The sequence below is a fragment of the Ranitomeya variabilis genome, chromosome 3 (assembly GCF_051348905.1).
Source record: "Ranitomeya variabilis isolate aRanVar5 chromosome 3, aRanVar5.hap1, whole genome shotgun sequence".
NCBI lineage: Eukaryota > Metazoa > Chordata > Amphibia > Anura > Dendrobatidae > Ranitomeya > Ranitomeya variabilis.
In genome coordinates, this window is record NC_135234.1 from 758,065,815 (window position 1) to 758,085,622 (window position 19,808).

At 42.1% G+C, this 19,808-nt stretch overlaps 1 protein-coding gene across 8 annotated transcripts in view; it reads left to right on the forward strand.

Annotated features, from left to right (window-relative positions):
• The window catches only part of TENM4 (teneurin transmembrane protein 4), a 1,485,534-nt gene that overhangs the window by 812,127 nt on the left and 653,599 nt on the right, over positions 1-19,808 (forward strand). For all 8 annotated transcript variants that reach the window (XM_077298663.1, XM_077298665.1, XM_077298666.1 and 5 more), the window contains one exon: positions 2,553-2,822. In XM_077298663.1, the coding sequence (XP_077154778.1) occupies positions 2,553-2,822 (270 nt within the window). The remainder of the gene's footprint in view (positions 1-2,552; positions 2,823-19,808) is intronic.

Consider the following 19,808-nt stretch of genomic DNA (forward strand, 5'->3'; position numbering starts at 1 on the left):
CTCAGAAGAGTCATAGAAATTTGAAGAAAATTAGCAGCTTTAGACTTATTTACTGTCAGTCGTTTCACTGAACATTTCACTGGCGACAAAGATATGGCTCATACATAGTTTGGTCTTTTTTGTGGTAACATTCGGTGCTGGAGAAGGATGTTAACAATGCCATGGATGGCAAGAAGAACAAACAAAGCAATCTTGGAACAAATCAATCCAAACGTGTTACTCGAATCAAAAATCACCAAGCTACGACTTGCCTACTTTCTACTTTGGACATATCATACGAAGAGAACAATCACTGAAGAAGGACATCATGGTCGGAAGAATAGAAGTAACAAGATGAAGAGGAAGACAAGCAACCCGATGGCTTGATACAATTAAGATAATGACAGAGAAGAACCTGGTGGACCTATTGTCACAACTCTGTTGTCAGAATACCCAGTGCCAAGGGCTCCTTCCCTGTCCCTAGTGTTAGGAACGCCCTAGCTATCCCTGCCCTGGATTACTTATGATGGTGAAGACGCCAGGGCCACATACCTTGCTAAACTCTTGAATCAGTCCTATATCTGTCCCCTTCCCCCAACCAGTGAAGTGGGGAATAATAGTGTATGTATATACACAAACCAGACTAACAAGGGAGGATGTACAGGGATAAATTAAAATACTAAACATACTAATATACCCTCAAAGACAACAGAGAGGGACACCAGGAGAAAAAGAAGTAAAGCCAAATAGGAGAGTATGAGAATTTGCACTCAGCCGAAACACCAATCAACAGTCACAGATAAACACTTCAAACGCCTCTACCAACAACTGACACCTCTACTTCACAAAAGGGAGTAGATGACTGACACTGGCAATCCAGATATATATATAGGAGAGGGGAGTGACCAATACTGAACAGCTGAGAGCATAAACGCAGATAAGCTTCTGAGACTCTAAGCTGAACAGTTTAACCACTGCACTGCTAACAGAAACTTGAACAGTTTAATATGAAGAAGTGATTTTAATCAGTGCAGGAGTACATGAAATCAGACGCTGTGGTCTACTGGCCCCTCTCTGTCAGGGTAAACCCATGACATGCATCTAGGCTCGCACAAGATGGATCTTCCTACATCAAGTCGACATGGCTTGAGATCGAGCCAAAGGCAGTTAAAAAAAATTTAATTGTCAGACGTGGTGAAGTGTACTGAGAAGAGAATAGTAAAGTTGCCCTTTTTGTGGAATTTCTGCGAGAGGGAGCTTTTGATAAGCCATAATTTTGGAAGCAAAAATTGTCCTAAAATTAAGCCAATTAAGGCATGGTGCAAGACTAGAAAAAGTTTCACCAAATTTACAGTATCACTCATCACTGGAAATATTTCTGGAGCGTTTTCAGACTGTTTAGCATAAGGTTACACAAGCTCTATAATGATTCAGTGCTAAGTTGGCACTAATTCCATCCCACGCATTTCTTGAGTTCACCTCTTTACTGGTTATGACGATTTTTGCGTTGGTGCATCCTTTCCAACCGCTCCATGTTTAACCCCTTTCGTTCTTTATTTTATGATCTGCCGTTTCATCGAGAAGATACACTATGATGTAGATTTTGCAAACTACTCCGGAGGACTTGTGACGGGTGACTTGTTTATCTCACGACTTTCTGTCTGCTGAGAAGCGTGGGAGCTGTCGTACGGAGTAAACAGATTAGCTATGTACTTAGAGGTCATTTACCAAAGTGCTAAATATGAGGGTAGGCATGTAAATCAGTGTGCCGTGAAAAGATTTCTTACATGTCGTTATCCAGTTTAGAGATTACATCACTTCTAGAAAGCAGAATAGCACGAGATTTTTATTTCTATCATCTACAATAACGTATATCATCACCTATAGAGCCAGATAACATTACTGCACCAACACTGGATCCCTTCTCTGATCTCTTTCCGGTCTTGAACTTACCTTATTGAGTGTTACTCACAAAGTATTGTCCATTTGTCATCACTACCCAATCTTAAGTGAAGACGTAATCCTGATTCCGTGAAGGAAACCCATGCAAACCCAAGGAACTTACAAGGATTACAGATGCCCATGAAACACTGACTGCGCTCAAATTGGAAGACCCAGACCGACCAGTCTCGCTCCCCATGCTAACTGCCTCCTAGGTATATATGATGCAACTTTGGACAGGAGACCTCACCATCTGGCTTAGTCTTCCATTTAGAACAGTGTTTCCCAAACTCCAGTCCTCACGGACTACACAGAGCTAGGAACATCCACATGATAGCCCACAAACACCCTATCAATGCAATCTCCTCCTTTCAAGTAGGAGCAGATACTGATGTCAAATAACTAGATCTATCCTCAATTTACATTTACTCTTTAAAGATTCCCTTGAAAACATTTATTTTAACCACATTTAGAAGAGGCCAGAATAAATTTTCTTTTTTTTTCTTCGAGTATTTAGTTTTGAATTGCTGTGCAGCCCAGGGTGCTTAGGGTACTTGGGGAACATGTATAATTATAAAGTAGATTGGAAACTTTAGAATTCTAGAATAATGAAGACTAATGTTAATTCACAGGTGGAAGTTTTACTCTACAAGAGCTGGGTCTTGGTGAAGTCACACCGCCTCATGGAACACTATACCGGACTGATATTGGCTTGCCGCATTGCGGCTATTCTATGAACAGTGAAAACGATGCAGACAATGAAGCTGACTGCGTATTATCGCCAGAACAACCAGTGAGACTATGGACAAGAAACACTAAATCTGGGCGAAGCTCTTGCTTGTCTAGTAGAGCCAACTCCAACCTGACTCTCACCGACACGGAGCACGAGATCACTGAGAATGGTAAGTGACTGTCCCAGATTGACCTTATATATTATTTATGACCTTGTGTATGAAGTCTAATGTGAGGATGAAGCAGAAATGTTGCCAGTCACTGCCAATAATATTGTAGATGAAAAAGTTTGGTCTCCATGAACGATTAATTGACATAATCAATTTGAGCTTTACTTTCAGCAAATTAATGTGAAGAAATCAATTGGCCATTTGTCTATATTCAGTTTCGGGTGACTGTTCAGATTAAGTGGTCATGTGTGTACATGAGGAATAACATTACTACTGGACATTATACTACTTGTATCTTGCATTTTCACCTCTGCAGACTGTATCTAATTTTCAGTCATCTCTGAGCTTGTGGATAGAAACTAGCTGCTATAATGTATACTATACACAGCCACAGAGACACTAGGAATTTCTGCTCTCCTGTTTTTTTCATAGAGCAGTGTAGCTGTGACTCCAGCTCTAGGTGAAAAAAAAAAAAACACAAGAAAGCAGCAGCAGTGTTTGTTTCTTTGCACCCTCCTCATTGACCTCAATAGACAGCTATAATCTGATTCCACGGATACCTGTCTTTGTCTTGTCTTCAGAAAATTGATGCATTTAGGAGGCTAGAGGGAGGAGAGGAAGTGTTTTTTTTAAGTGGAGAAAGAAACATATTCCTCTGATAAGATATATTACAAAATTTGCTATATTTTCTTGTATTTTTAATATATGCAACATTTGTTGAGTCCATAGTAGTGACCATTTTTGGTATTGTCTACACACTGTAATTTATGTGGATAAAAGTACAATCTTAGGCTTGACTAGATTGGATTCTTTCTTTTTGTCGTTGGCGTATGGACCTTATATTTGGAAAATGGAGAGCCAACTTGTGGCTCATCAGCTTACGGCAATCTACAACTCTCAATTATATGATGGGAATACCAATTGAGTTGTAGGGAAGGGACGATTCCCATTGTATGATCTGAAATAATTTTTGACCTCCCCACCTTGAATTATGGTTGGAATATGGAAGATGCGATTTCAACTATTTCTTAATACAGGAAAGATATAGTCACTCAACTCTACCTCGAATGTCCTAAAATAAAAATCCCAATTTTACCATCAAGTGTCAGAGAAAAGCAACAGGGAAATTCTTTTCTTGTCTTTTCGAGACTATAATTTATCACCTCTTCTCTGCTCCCGGGGAAGTCGCTAATATATTCCTCCAGGAGAAGTTAAACGAATGTTAATTTCACATATATTCAGTTTATCCATTGCCGAGAACGTTAAATACTGTAGACTTCATGCCAAAGAGTCACACGGGGGTTGGACGCCATTTATACTGGTGCCAAGAGACATTCGGTAAGAGGCTGCTTATCATTTCAGAAAGCTTCGAGAAAAGTCTTCTTTGCTGGGAGGGATATAAAACCCATGCCAAATAGAAAGATTTTCATTGTTAAAGTGATTTTTTTGGTACTCGATTTAAAAACAATTTGTAATTTTATTGGAACTTTTGCCTGCAAAAAAGTTGATAATCACCAACATTCAATCATGTGCTGCTACCCTGTTAGCTCTCAGGAGTTTTCCCAAGATTGAAAGTTATCCCTTATTCATAAAATGTTTTCTTTTTTTCTTATAATGGAGGTTCGTTGTGATAAACAAAGGACCTTTCTTGCCTATCTGGTAACTGTATAGCTTGGACGCTTGGCTGAGCCCGTACATTCAGTGTGGCTCCCTGTTCACAGATCAGATCTACACATCAGAGGGTGGCGAGCAGGCGAGCGTGGCTGCCCGGCTGTAGTCCTGTGTCACTTTGTGGTATTTTCATGGCTTCAAATAGATCAAGAGTTTGGGAGAAGTATTATTCAACCCACAAAAGCTCTGCCTACAGTTTCACGCTCGGCTCAACTGCGATTGTAGTCACGGCTCTTTGGTCTCATTACCATTTCTAATTTATATATATGTCCCCAAACTCCTAAAAGGCAAATCTGTTTAGTTAAAGGGAACCTGTTGGGACAATTTTACTTCTGATTCTGAAACTATGGTTGTATAGGTCTTAGTACACCAATAAAAATGATGCCTGTCTTGTAGAAATCTGATGTGTCACTGCTGAGAAATAAAACTTTGAAGTCACATGCAGATTAGGCCGCAAGCACATCGGTGGGCGTGATTGCGACGATGCGCTTCCTCAATAATTTTTTTTTGGGTGGTTTTGAAGCTCAATTTATCAGCGATGGCACATCGGATTACTACAAGACAGGTATCATTTTGATTGGTGTGCTAGGACCTATGTAGCCATACTGTTAGTTTTAAAAGGTAAAATCAGTCTAACATGTTCCCTTTAAGCAGCTACAGAGCTGATTTTGTTGATAAATTGTGAGTGTCTGGAAAAGCTGGGTTATGGTAAGAGATGCAAAGGAAACCATGAGTAATCTGTGACTTTTGGAAGGTGATTTTGCCTTGCACAACAAAAATGTCCCAAAATAAAAATATTAGGAGCGTGTTATGATATATAGGCCAAATGTTTAGCTGGGGTATTGGCTTCAGTGGGAAGGAAGGGTGGTCACCAACAAGCCATCCAAAAAATATAACCCTTGTGTGATGGGTGCACAGAAGTGTGTAATATGCACACGATCAAAAGACATGTCTGTGACCAGGTGACCAAAGACCTTTCTCCAAGGCCTCCAAGATGGCTGACTATGGTGGTTCTCTGGAGCTCTGGACATAAAACTATGAAGAGGCCAAGACAAAAGGCATGAGGATGGAGTAAGCGTATAATAATAACTTGGAAGTCAGACACACACGACACTATAGATAGATGCACATAGATTTTTCAGGTTCAATACTTAGAAAATCATCAAATCGTGGTTTGACGAATAGAGATTGAGAAACTATGACCCCAGAAAAGTCAACAGAGTCCATTACAGGTTTATCGTTAGGATATGCCATCATTTTGTGATGGATAGGGGGTCCTCCGATGATCTTTCATTGTTTCAACTAATACCTGGTAACTTTTATGTGGGCCCATTTAGGAGATGATCGTTGACGGTGCCCAAAGCCTTGTCCGCCACTCTGTCATGCTCCCTTAGGCTACATTCACACGACTATATATTTCGTCCGAGTGCTGTCCGTGAACAAAAACTGACACCTCTCAGATCAATTTTATTCCAATAGGGCTGTCCAGATGACTGATTTTTTATTTTACACAGACAGAATGTCCTCGTGAAAGAATCATAGTCTGCCGGTGTTGCCCGAAAAAAAATTGGATCCCAAATGGATCATCTGGACAGCATCCAATTTTCTTGGATACATTGCAGTTCTTTCAGTCTTGGAAATTTTTAATTCTGCATATGAGTTTGGATGCTGAGATTATGTCTAATGAAAGAGCACCCTGGTGTGTCAAACACAAGACGTCTTTCAGAGGGGCTGCTTTTTGGGGGGAATTCAGTGATACGCTGGAATATTATGGATCCATTTTTGGGTGTAGTAGAGTAGTGATGCTGCAGAAAACTTCATGACAAAAAGTCCATGGGGAAAAATCATGACCAGGATGTGACAAACATGCAACCTTTATAAGCTGCAGGTTTTTTTTTATTCTTTTACTTTGTTTCATTGTGAAGGAGAGAATGGCTAATGACATCAATTATTAACCTTACATAAGCTAGCAATATATGTGGTGTGGCAAGATGGCGTCTACATCCTGGAACTGCGCCCTGGAATCTTTGGAATGTGAGGTGGATACACTGAAGACCATATATGGAATAGACCTAGTAGGGACCTATCACAGACTGATACAATGATTGGTGAGAAGCTGTGCAATGCCTTCTTCCTGCCCGCTACATGATCTTTTGTTTATACTAATAAAGATCTGTTCTGTACCAGCTCTTGCCGAGAGAGGAGTGCACATCCGACCTTGCGTCCGACGTCTTTCTTCTATGCATGCACTTGGCTCATATTTATCAGGTCAGGGACAGGCAATCACTAAGAGATCACCCCAATACCAGGATGTAGCTAAGCTGCAGAAGCCATGTTAGAGGCTCTGGAGCTATTCTCTTCTCACTCAGTCACATACAGTAGGCTCAGCTCCACAGGAATATACAGTCCCTGCAATCTCTTGTCTGTCTATATGGTTTTATGTCCTAGGTGGCATCTCCACATGGATGTTTCCTGGGTTTCGGCAGGTTCCAGCTTCCAGCAGAAGGTTTTTCTACATGAAGCTATTTACTACAGAATTAGTAATAAGGAATATATTTCCTGGAGTGTGACATGTGAATGCAGCAGAATATTAATTTTGTTAAATAATTCAGAGTTAGCAACTTCATAACTTTTAGCTGGGATCAGGATACAAATTAATGTGCTGTTACTGTAATGTTATATGCTCCACTGAGAAAGTATCACATACATCATAAAACATCCCAGTGGAGTCCACACAATAGCACATGTCCAGTTCTCTGCAGCTCATTTATCAAATTTTCTGTGTAGACTGGAGCAGCATCAGCAGAGTCACATATATTATAAAACATTCCAGTATTCCCAGTGGAGTCTACAAAATAGAATGACATGTCCATTTCTCTGCAGCTCACTTATCTAATTTCCTGTGTAGGCTGGAGCACAATAGCAGAGTCACATATATTATAAAATATTCCAGTTTTCTCAGTAGAGTCCACACAATAGCACATGCCCAGTTCTCTGCAACTCATGTATCTAAGTTCCTGTGTAGACTGGGGCGGCGTTAGCAGAGTCATATATATCATGAAAGATTCCATTTTTCCAAGTGAAGTCTTCATAATAGCATGACATTTCCATTTCTCTTCAGCTCACTTATATAATTTCCTGTATAGACTGGGGCAGCGTCAGCAAAGTCACTTATATTATAATACATTCCAGATTTCCCAGTGGAATCTACATAATATCATGGCATGTCCATTTCTCTACAGCTCACTTATATAATTTCCTGTGTAGACTGGGGCAGCGTCAGCAGAGTCACTTATATTATAATACATTCCAGATTTCCCAGTGGAATCTACATAATATCATGACATGTCCATTTCTCTGCAGCTCACATATACTTTCCTGTATAGACTGGGGCAGCATCAGCAGAGTCACTTATATTATAATATATTCCAGTTTTCCCAGTGGAGTCTATACAATAGAATGACATGTCCATTTCTCTGCAGCTCACTTATATAATTTCCTGTGTAGACTGGGGCAGCATCAGCAGTTATCCAGAAATGAACAAATCTTTTGTAATTCAAACTTGCAAGCTTCACCGACTTTTTTGTTTTGTTTGCAAAGCCTCCAATTGCCCTGAGCAGATCTGTGACCATTCTAAGGTCTTCTAGGATAGTATTGAACTCCTTTCAAGCACTTTAATGCAGACACAGCCTTAGTAATGTCAAAGTGACCTCAACACATCTGGCTGTGGGTAAACAGTTGGAAATTGATGGTATAAGACACACTATCTGTACAGTTTATTCAGTGTTTTATGCCTTTCTTTCCCTATCTATATTACTAAAGTCGTGAGCTGTGATATCCTCTTAATAGCCAGATACTCCACAAGGCTGCTGCTGCTGCTGCCTTCTCTGCCTTTGCTCTTATACTGGCTACTTTGGTCCCTCTTGATTGGCTGCACTATACCATGTGATTTGGTAGCCCAGTCGCATCCATGGTCATGTGAGTCTTCTGCAATGGATAAAAAGGCTGCAGTGCTTTTAGGCAATTTGCGTGAAAACAATCTCATATTGTTAGAATTCCCTGGGTTCACCAAATTCCTAATAATTGGACATGAGTTTATCTCTAGAGTCGACTCATTATAATTAGAGGTCAGCTGTATTATCTGTCGCTCCCTAGTCGCAGGGGCTGCAGTCAGTCATTTCTGAGAAGCTGTATTAGTCTGTGGACATTTTTCTGTGTATTGACTCCTCTGTTCTTAGCAGCTGCCATAAAGCACACACCCGGCTGTCACTACCAGTATAGACAATACACATGATAGAATTAGATACACAGCTCAGCAGACAGTATCACACAGGATAGGATTAGATACACAGCTCAGCAGACAGTATCACGCAGGATAGGATTATATACACAGCTCAGCAGAAAGTATCACACAGGATAGGATTAGATACACAGCTCAGCAGACAGTATCACACAGGATAGGATTAGATACAAGGCTCAGCAGTCAGTATCATACAGGATAGGATTAGATACTGCTCAGCAGTCAGTATCACACAGGATAGGATTAGATACACAGCTCAGCAGACAGTATCACACAGGAGAGGATTAGATACACAGCTCAGCAGTCAGTATCACACAGGATAGGATTAGATACACAGCTCAGCAGGCAGTGTCACACACGATAGGATTAGATACACGGCTCAGCAGACAGTATCACACAGGATAGGATTAGATACACGGCTTGGCAGTCAGTATCACACAGGATAGGATTAGATACACAGCTCAGCAGACAGTATCACACAGGATAAGATTAGATACACGGCTCAGCAGACAGTATCAAACAGGATAGGATTAGATACATGGGTCAGCAGACTGTATCACACAGGATAGGATTAGATACACAGCTCAGCAGTCAGTATCACACAGGAGAGGATTAGATACACGGCTCAGCAGACTGTATCACACAGGATAGGATTAGATACAGGGCTCAGCAGACAGTATCACACAGGAGAGGATTAGATACACGGCTCAGCAGACTGTATCACACAGGATAGGATTAGATACATAGCTCAGCAGACAGTATCACACAGGATAGGATTAGATACATAGCTCAGCAGTCAGTATCACACAGGAGAGGATTAGATACACAGCTCAGCAGACAGTATCGCACAGGAGAGGATTAGATACACAGCTCAGCAGACAGTATCACACAGGATAGGATTAGATACATAGCTCAGCAGACAGTATCACACAGGATAGGATTAGATACACAGCTCAGCAGACAGTATCACACAGGATAGGACTAGATACACGGCTCAGCAGACTGTATCACACAGGATAGGATTAGATACACAGCTCAGCAGACAGTATCACACAGGATAGGACTAGATACACGGCTCAGCAGACAGTATCACACAGGATAGGATTAGATACATAGCTCAGCAGACAGTATCACACAGGAGAGGATTAGATACACAGCTCAGCAGACAGTATCGCACAGGAGAGGATTAGATACACAGCTCAGCAGACAGTATCACACAGGAGAGGATTAGATACATGGCTCAGCAGACAGTATCACACAGGCTAGGATTAGATACATAGCTCAGCAGACAGTATCGCACAGGATAGGATTAGATACACAGCTCAGCAGTCAGTATCACACAGGAGAGGATTAGATACACGGCTCAGCAGACAGTATCACACAGGATAAGATTGGATACACGGCTCAGCAGTCAGTATCACACAGGAGAGGATTAGATACACGGCTCAGCAGACAGTATCACACAGGAGAGGATTAGATACATGGCTCAGCAGACAGTATCACACAGGCTAGGATTAGATACATAGCTCAGCAGACAGTATCGCACAGGATAGGATTAGATACACGGCTCAGCAGACTGTATCACACAGGATAGGATTAGATACATAGCTCAGCAGACAGTATCACACAGGATAGGATTAGATACATAGCTCAGCAGTCAGTATCACACAGGAGAGGATTAGATACACAGCTCAGCAGTCAGTATCACACAGGAGAGGATTAGATACACGGCTCAGCAGACTGTATCACACAGGATAGGATTAGATACATAGCTCAGCAGACAGTATCACACAGGATAGGATTAGATACATAGCTCAGCAGTCAGTATCACACAGGAGAGGATTAGATACACAGCTCAGCAGACAGTATCGCACAGGAGAGGATTAGATACACAGCTCAGCAGACAGTATCACACAGGATAGGATTAGATACATAGCTCAGCAGACAGTATCACACAGGATAGGATTAGATACACAGCTCAGCAGACAGTATCACACAGGATAGGACTAGATACACGGCTCAGCAGACTGTATCACACAGGATAGGATTAGATACACAGCTCAGCAGACAGTATCACACAGGATAGGACTAGATACACGGCTCAGCAGACAGTATCACACAGGATAGGATTAGATACATAGCTCAGCAGACAGTATCACACAGGAGAGGATTAGATACACAGCTCAGCAGACAGTATCGCACAGGAGAGGATTAGATACACAGCTCAGCAGACAGTATCACACAGGAGAGGATTAGATACATGGCTCAGCAGACAGTATCACACAGGCTAGGATTAGATACATAGCTCAGCAGACAGTATCGCACAGGATAGGATTAGATACACAGCTCAGCAGTCAGTATCACACAGGAGAGGATTAGATACACGGCTCAGCAGACAGTATCACACAGGATAAGATTGGATACACGGCTCAGCAGTCAGTATCACACAGGAGAGGATTAGATACACGGCTCAGCAGACAGTATCACACAGGAGAGGATTAGATACATGGCTCAGCAGACAGTATCACACAGGCTAGGATTAGATACATAGCTCAGCAGACAGTATCGCACAGGATAGGATTAGATACACAGCTCAGCAGACAGTATCACACAGGATAGGATTAGATACACAGCTCAGCAGACAGTATCACACAGGAGAGGATTAGATACATGGCTCAGCAGACAGTATCACACAGGCTAGGATTAGATACATAGCTCAGCAGACAGTATCGCACAGGATAGGATTAGATACACGGCTCAGCAGTCAGTATCACACAGGGGAGGATTAGATACACGGCTCAGCAGACAGTATCACACAGGATAGGATTAGATACACGGCTCAGCAGTCAGTATCACACAGGGGAGGATTAGATACACAGCTCAGCAGACAGTATCACACAGGATAAGATTGGATACACGGCTCAGCAGTCAGTATCACACAGGGGAGGATTAGATACACGGCTCAGCAGTCAGTATCACACAGGAGAGGATTAGATACCCCAGACTAGATACCCCAGCACATGATATGGATAGAGCTCTTTGCATTAGGTCAGCCCTGTAACCTGCGGACGTGTCTCCTATAACTGCGGCACATTACATCTCTCGCCTTCCTGTAACGCTGCAGTAAGTGTATCCTCCTGTTACAGGTCAGCGCTTATTAATTACCCGGTAATTGCTTTTCCCAATGCAGAGGTTATGTGTAACCCGGAGGTAGATTCCGTGCTCTAGTTATCGCTCCGCGGCTTCTCCGGGGTCTCTTCTGCTTCCTTCAGATTTATAATTTTTCTAGCAGTCGGACACAGAGGTTAGCGTAAGGGTCCCTTTCCACTTGCGAGGAAAACGGATGCGTGCAATCCGATTAAAAATCGGATTGCACTCTGACCAATGTTATTTAATAGGTGGCTTTTCATTTGCGATTTTTTTCTCAGCCGAAATCGGACTGAGAAAAATCTGGATCGGCTGAGAAAAAAATCGCAGCATGCTGCGTATTGCTGCGATTCTCGGACGAGACTCGCCAATGCAAGTCAATGGGTGCGAGAAAAAAATCGCACAGCACTCGCACCATGCGAGTTCTGTCCGATTATTACGCACCAGTGTCCTTTGAAAAGCCGGTAATTCAGCGCGGTGTACAGTAAAATCACACTGACAGGTTAGAATAGACTAGATATATACACATAGAATAGGTATATATACATATATATATGTCAGTGAGACACCTATATATGTATATTTATATTTAATGCAGCGCTAGATAGCTTAAAAGCCTCTAATTCAATTGCCGGCTTTTTCCTTCTCCTTCACAAACCCGACATGATATGAGACATGGTTTACATACAGTAAACCATCTCATATCCCTTTTTTTATTACATATTCCTCTTCACTAATGTAACAAGTGTCTGTGTGCACAATTTGGGGGCTCTAGCTGTTAAATTAAAGGGTTAAATTGCGGAAAAAATTGGCGTGGGCTCCCGCGCAATTTTCTCCGCCAGAGCGGTAAAGCCAGTGACTGAGGGCAGATATTAATAGCCAGGAGAGGGTCCATGGTTATTGGCCCCCCCGTGGCTAAAAACATCTGCCCCCAGCCACCCCAGAAAAGGCACATCTGGAAGATGCGCCTATTCTGGCACTTGGCCACTCTCTTCCCACTCCCTGTAGCGGTGGGATATGGGGTAATGAAGGGTTAATGCCACCTTGCTATTGTAAGGTGACATTAAGCCAGATTAATAATGGAGAGGCGTCAATTATGACACCTATCCATTATTAATCCAATTGTTGAAAAGGGTTTAAAAACACACACACACATGATTTAAAAGTATTTTAATGAAATAAACACAGCGATTGTTGTAATAATTTATTGTTCTCGCAATCCATCAGGAACACCCTCGCTTGGAAAAAATAATAAACGCACAAGATACATACCCTCAGCTGAACCGTCACGTCCCACGAAGTAATCCATCTGAAGGGGTTAACTAATATTACAGGCAGGAGCCCTGCAAATGCAGCTGTGCTCCGTGCTTGTAATTCCCCAGCGAATGAATGAAATGTAGGTCATTGACCTACATTTCCTTCAGTCGCGGTGATGCGCCCCCTGGTGGATGTCCTCATATGACCTGGAGCGTGGGAAAAAGTTCCCAGGCTGCAGTTCATGAGAACATCCAGCAGAGGGCGCCTCACCGCGACTGAAGGAAATGTAGGTCAATGACCTACATTTCATTCATTCGCTGGGGAATTACAAGCACGGAGCACAGCTGCATTTGCAGGGCTCCTGCCTGTAATATTAGTTAACCCCTTCAGATGGATTACTTCGTGGGACGTGACGGTTCAGCTGAGGGTATGTATCTTGTGCGTTTATTATTTTTTCCAAGCGAGGGTGTTCCTGATGGATTGCGAGAACAATAAATTATTACAACAATCGCTGTGTTTATTTCATTAAAATACTTTTAAATCATGTGTGTGTGTGTTTTTAAACCCTTTTCAACAATTGGATTAATAATGGATAGGTGTCATAATTGACGCCTCTCCATTATTAATCTGGCTTAATGTCACCTTACAATAGCAAGGTGGCATTAACCCTTCATTACCCCATATCCCACCGCTACAGGGAGTGGGAAGAGAGTGGCCAAGTGCCAGAATAGGCGCATCTTCCAGATGTGCCTTTTCTGGGGTGGCTGGGGGCAGATGTTTTTAGCCACGGGGGGCCAATAACCATGGACCCTCTCCTGGCTATTAATATCTGCCCTCAGTCACTGGCTTTACCACTCTGGCGGAGAAAATTGCGCGGGAGCCCACGCCAATTTTTTCCGCCATTTAACCCTTTATTTCAGCAGCTACAGCGGCCAAATTTTGCACATACACACTATTAACATTAGTAGTGTGGAATATGCAAAAAAAATGGGGGTATGAGATGGTTTACTGTATGTAAACCATGTCTCATATCCTGTCGGGTTTGTGCAGGAGAAGGAAAAAGCCGGCAATTGAATTAGCGGCTTTTATGCTATCTAGCGCTGCATTAAATATAAATATACATATATAGGTGTCTCACTGACATATATATATGTATATATACCTATTCTATGTGTATATATCTACTCTATTCTAACCTGTCAGTGTGATTTTACTGTACATGGCGCTGAATTGCCGGCTTTTCAAAGGACACTGGTGCGTAAAAATCGGACAGCAATACGGATGTCATACTGATGTCATACGGATGGTGCGATTAAAAAATCGCATGGCACTCGCATGACACTCGCATGACAATCGCATACGTTCCATCCGTTTTTTCGGTCCAGATTACGGACCGTTTTTTATCTCGCAAGTGGAAAGGGACCCTTAGCCCCGGCTCTGTTCCTGCCACCTAGATAAATCCATCAGCGCTCAGGACCGCGCCAGTTCTGTGCAAAACCCAGACCGAAAACACAAAGGAGAATAATCTGTGGTATTACAGTGTGATGTGGCCCCCCGTGGTGCCAGAAAATAAAACTGAACATCTGTCTGTCGTAGATAGTTTGCGGAGGAAGAGAAAAAAGCCCCCGGTCTGCTATGTCATCGTAAATGTGCGACATCGGTATCTGCGAATGTTCACGTACACAGCACTGCTCCATGAGTGGCACACATAGAAACAATGGGGCCCTAAGATGTACCCCTGTTATGTAATGCAGTAAAAATGAGCGAATCTTTTGAAATTCAGGTTCGTCACATATTCGAGGAATCAAAAGTATCACAAAGCCACCAATTGCCCTAAAAACGAGTATGACCCTTCACACATTAATCTTCTTTACTTCAGTGCTATCATACACCATCTGTAATGTTTATTCAGTGTTTTATGGCTTCCTCTTCCTATCTCTACAGTTTTCACTATCCAGATTCACTGCATAGCGGCAGCTGCATTCCCTTCCTCAACTTTTATACAGGCTATGATAGTCTGTCTTGATTGGTTGTGCTATACTACGTAATGTGATAGCTGCAAAGTATTTTGGGGAAGCCGGGCCATCAATCATGTGGTCCTTCTCTGGCTGATGCATTGTGTAAAATAACTAATTATTCAAATTCACCAGTTTCAGCAAATTCCTAATAATTCAACACTAACTTAATTCACATCAAATTAATTTCCTAATCTCTATTTTTGGGAATTGAAACGCATGACCCTTTTCATGACCTTTGAAACTCATGATCCATTATTGACAGTTCCTTTGGAAGGGGGGGCTCCTGCTACCAAGTGACAAAAGAAATAGGACTAACAGGAAATGAGCCCCAACCACCAGGGGCCTAATAATAGGGACATGTTCTGTCATGTTCTACAAAAATGGGTGTGGCTTATTTAAATATCCATGAAAGCAGGTATTCTGGGCAGGCATTGTTAGTGTTCCTCGGTACCTCAGGGGCGGGGCATAAAGTTGTCCAATGATAAATGAGCATTGTGATTATGGAAAGTGTGGGTATAAATGTTTTTCAGTTCTACAATATGGAGAAATAGACACTCCTCAATCATTGAAACCATGCTGCAGTACCTAAGACAACCTATGGATAGGGATGGTGCTCTTTCAGAAGGAAAGCAACCATTTTTTTTAACCCCGGGCATTAATTTCATGAGAATTTTGGAGTAGAAGTCCTATTTGGAAAATGTCCAATTGGGGCATTTTTGGTTAATGGAGGTTCGGACCTGTATCTATTAATGATTATTCTTTCTGAAGACCCAGCACATTTGTTTGGTTCCCCCGCAGATGACAACGGAGTGGCGTCAGTCTCAAAAGTAGGTCTTCTTCTAACCTAATTACCTCTAGGAAGGCCCATGTAAGAAAAAAGGGATTGTCCAAAACACACAAAAAAAGTGTGAGTTTGGGCATCACCCCTGTCCTCCTCTCTCCAGCGCATGTGAAGACTACAGGGCAGGGCTAAGTATAAGCTACCCACTAATCTGTCTACAATGCAAGCCACAAACCCTTAGAGAAACACCAACCCTTAACTAGTCCAACCAAAGATGATGGAGATCATCGATGTAAGGACCGCAGTTTCCTCAGATTTTCTCAGATTTTTCAGATTTTGATTAGACTGCGCAGAACGACAAATAAACACAATTTCTTTTTCTAATTTTCATTTTATTTTATATTTTAATGCTTTTGTAAATCACATTGATTGCCTATTTTGTTCTTTATAGCACTTTTCTTATTTAATGGGCACATTTGTTTTGTAAAAAAAAAAAAAACTCCATAAAATATGAATTATGTGAATTGCTGTAAATGTCAGTGTTCACTAATGATGTGTCGGCTGTAGATGTTTTGCATTCACGCTGTTGTTTTAGATGGATTTCATGCTTTTTTTTAGGAGACATATGTTTTGCCTGTATTGGGTTTTAATGATATTTAAGTAAAAGTATCCGCTTGCCAAGAGAACAAAGGCCACCTGCTAGGTGATATGCAGCATATCGCAGTGTTACCAGGAGACATACAACGAGGTTAGTAGCATATTAGTAATGGGGCAAATGTATCGTGGAGAAGAGTCTACAGAAATAATAAAGCAAAGTAAGTTCACCACCGTGTTGTGGTCAACATCCGTCCACCTCTACACAAATATTAGGGCTCCGGACGTCCAGCTTCTGGTAGCTTTATTGGTATAGGAAGATCACAACGTTTCGGCCACATGGGGCTTTTTTCAATCCATAAAAAGAGAAGTAAGCATAGACAATGAGGGTCAAGTGTTCCATCATCTCTTCTTTCTGTCTCCATTGAAAGAGAACATAATTGTAACCTCGGATCAGTTCTCCATCACCTGTTTTTACTCATGTCACAGAAGGAAAGAAACAAATACAGTAAACGACATTGTCCCAGTTACACAACAATAAAGCACACTGGCGCTACTAAGAAGACCAACCCAAGTGCTGCAGGTATTAAGGCAGATCTGTGCACACTCTGCCACAGCAAATAAATCACTCAATATTAATAAATACCGCGCTCCAAGGGTTTAAAAATAGTTGGAAATAAACCAAAAGTTAGATGCTGATTCACTTTGGACCGGTAAATTTAGCAGCATATAGGGGGAGTGTACAGCACTATTGTCAAAACAGCCGTTGGCTACAACCAATATAACCAACAGTTAGAAGTAGCTTACAGTTAATACGTGCCTTAAATACAATTAGAATAATCGGCTGATAACCCACATACCATACTGGTTTCGCTGCTTGCTTAAGGTGAAAAATGGTCCCAGATGTGTAAGGTGCTCTACCGCGGTGGACCGAGGGAGGTGGTCCTTTGGGAGCGGTGGCGATAAGCAGGAAGCACGCCGATACCGCTTATCCAGCGAGAAGACCGGGTACCGCTGCACAGTACAGAGCCAGGAACCGTCCCGGCCGGAGACGATCCTGGTTGTACTGGAATAATGGCCGGCGCTGCTGGGCAGCGTGTGACGTCACAGGCCTACGGAGTCTCGTTTGGGACACAAAGCAAACCAACGCGTTTCGGAGTGTACCGCACTCCTTCCTCCTGAGGAAGTGAATCAGCATCTAACTTTTGGTTTATTTCCAACTATTTTTAAACCCTTGGAGCGCGGTATTTATTAATATTGAGACATTGTCCCAGTTGAAAAAAAAATGTAAAATCGCTCTTTAACTTTGCTGTCACACATAGGCACTGAATAGATACATTGAAGATTATGATAGGTACGTAGATAGTTAGATGATAGATATATAAAAGATAGATATATAGATAATAGATAGATAGATTGATAATAGATAGATAGATAGATAGATAGATAGATAGATAGATAGATAGATAGATAGATAGATAGATACAGGGCCGGACTGGGACTAAAATTCAGCCCTGGCATTTGAAGTTACACAGGCCCACTTGTCACATGGTGACTGTATAATATCTTTGTACACTTGTAGGCAGGGCCGGTTTTAGGCAAAGTGGGGCCCTAGGCAAAGTTTAAAATGGGTCCCCAAATGCTAACATATTGCACATCACACAGAAGCCTTTCTGTTGTATTTACGTGCGCTGAGTTCAGGCCGCTAAACGAGTTTGATCGACAATACTGAAGTTGTTCAACGCTTGTTTCCCGGCCTCTTTCCACCAGCTGAGGAATAATGATGAGACAGAACGATCACTAATAGATCACCATACAGTATCATGTTTTCAGCAGCACATCTACAGTTTACACTGGCAATGTGCTGCTGACAACAAGGCTTTTTGTTCCAGCAAAAACAATCCGAATATGCAGCATTTTACTTGTTTAGTAAAATACACCCCATAGTCCTCCATATATTATAATGTGCTCCATAGTCCTCCATATAGTATAATACACTCCCTATAGTCCTCCATATATTAAAATACACTGCTCAGTCCTCCACATAGTATAATACACTCCTCATAGTCCTCCATATAGCATAATACAATCCTCATAGTGCTCCATATAGTATAATGCACCGCCACAGTCATCCATGTAGTACAATTCACTTCCCATAGTATAATGCACCCCATAGTTCTTCATATAGTATAACGTATTCCCCATAGTCCTCGATACAGTATAATGCAGCCCACATATAGTATAATGCAGCCACCCCAGAGTATAATGCAGCCACCCCAGAGTATAATGCAGCCACCCCAGAGTATAATGCAGCCACCCCAGAGTATAATGCAGCCACCCCACAGAGTATAATGCAGCCACCCCAGAGTATGTAACCCCCATAGAATATAATACAGCCCACCTCCCCATAATATATAATGTAGCCCCCCATAGAATATAATGCAGCCCCCCATAGTATATAATGCAGCCTCCCCCATAGAATATAATATACCCCCACAATAGTATATAACACAGCCACATAGTACATAACATGGCCTCCCCCATAGAATATAATATACTCCCCATAGTATATAGCAAAGCCCGCATATTATATAGCACAAACCGCATAGTATACAGCACAGCCTGCATGCTATAGCACAGCTCGCGTAGTAGATAACACAGCCCACACAGCAGTATTCAGCACAGACCACACAGTAGTATACAGCACAGACCACACAGTAGTATACAGCACAGCCCACGTAGAAGTATACAGCACAGTCCACACAGTAGTATACAGCACAGCCCACAGAGTAATATATACAGCACAGCCCACAAAGTAATATATACAGCACAGCCCACAAAATAATATATACAGCACAGCCCACAGAGAACTATATACAGCACAGCCCACAGAGAACTATATACAGCACAGCCCACAGAGAACTATATAAAGCACAGCCCAGAGTACTATATACAGCACAGCCCAGAGTACTATATAAAGCACAGCCCAGAGAGTACTATATACAGCACAGCCCAGAGAGTACTATATACAGCACAGCCCAGAGAGTACTATATACAGCACAGCCCACAGAGTACTATACACAGCACAGCCCACAGAGTACTATACACAGCACAGCCCACAGAGTACTATATACAGCACAGCCCACAGAGAACTATATACAGCACACAGTAGTATACAGCACAGAGCACAGCCCACAGAGAACTATATACAGCCCACA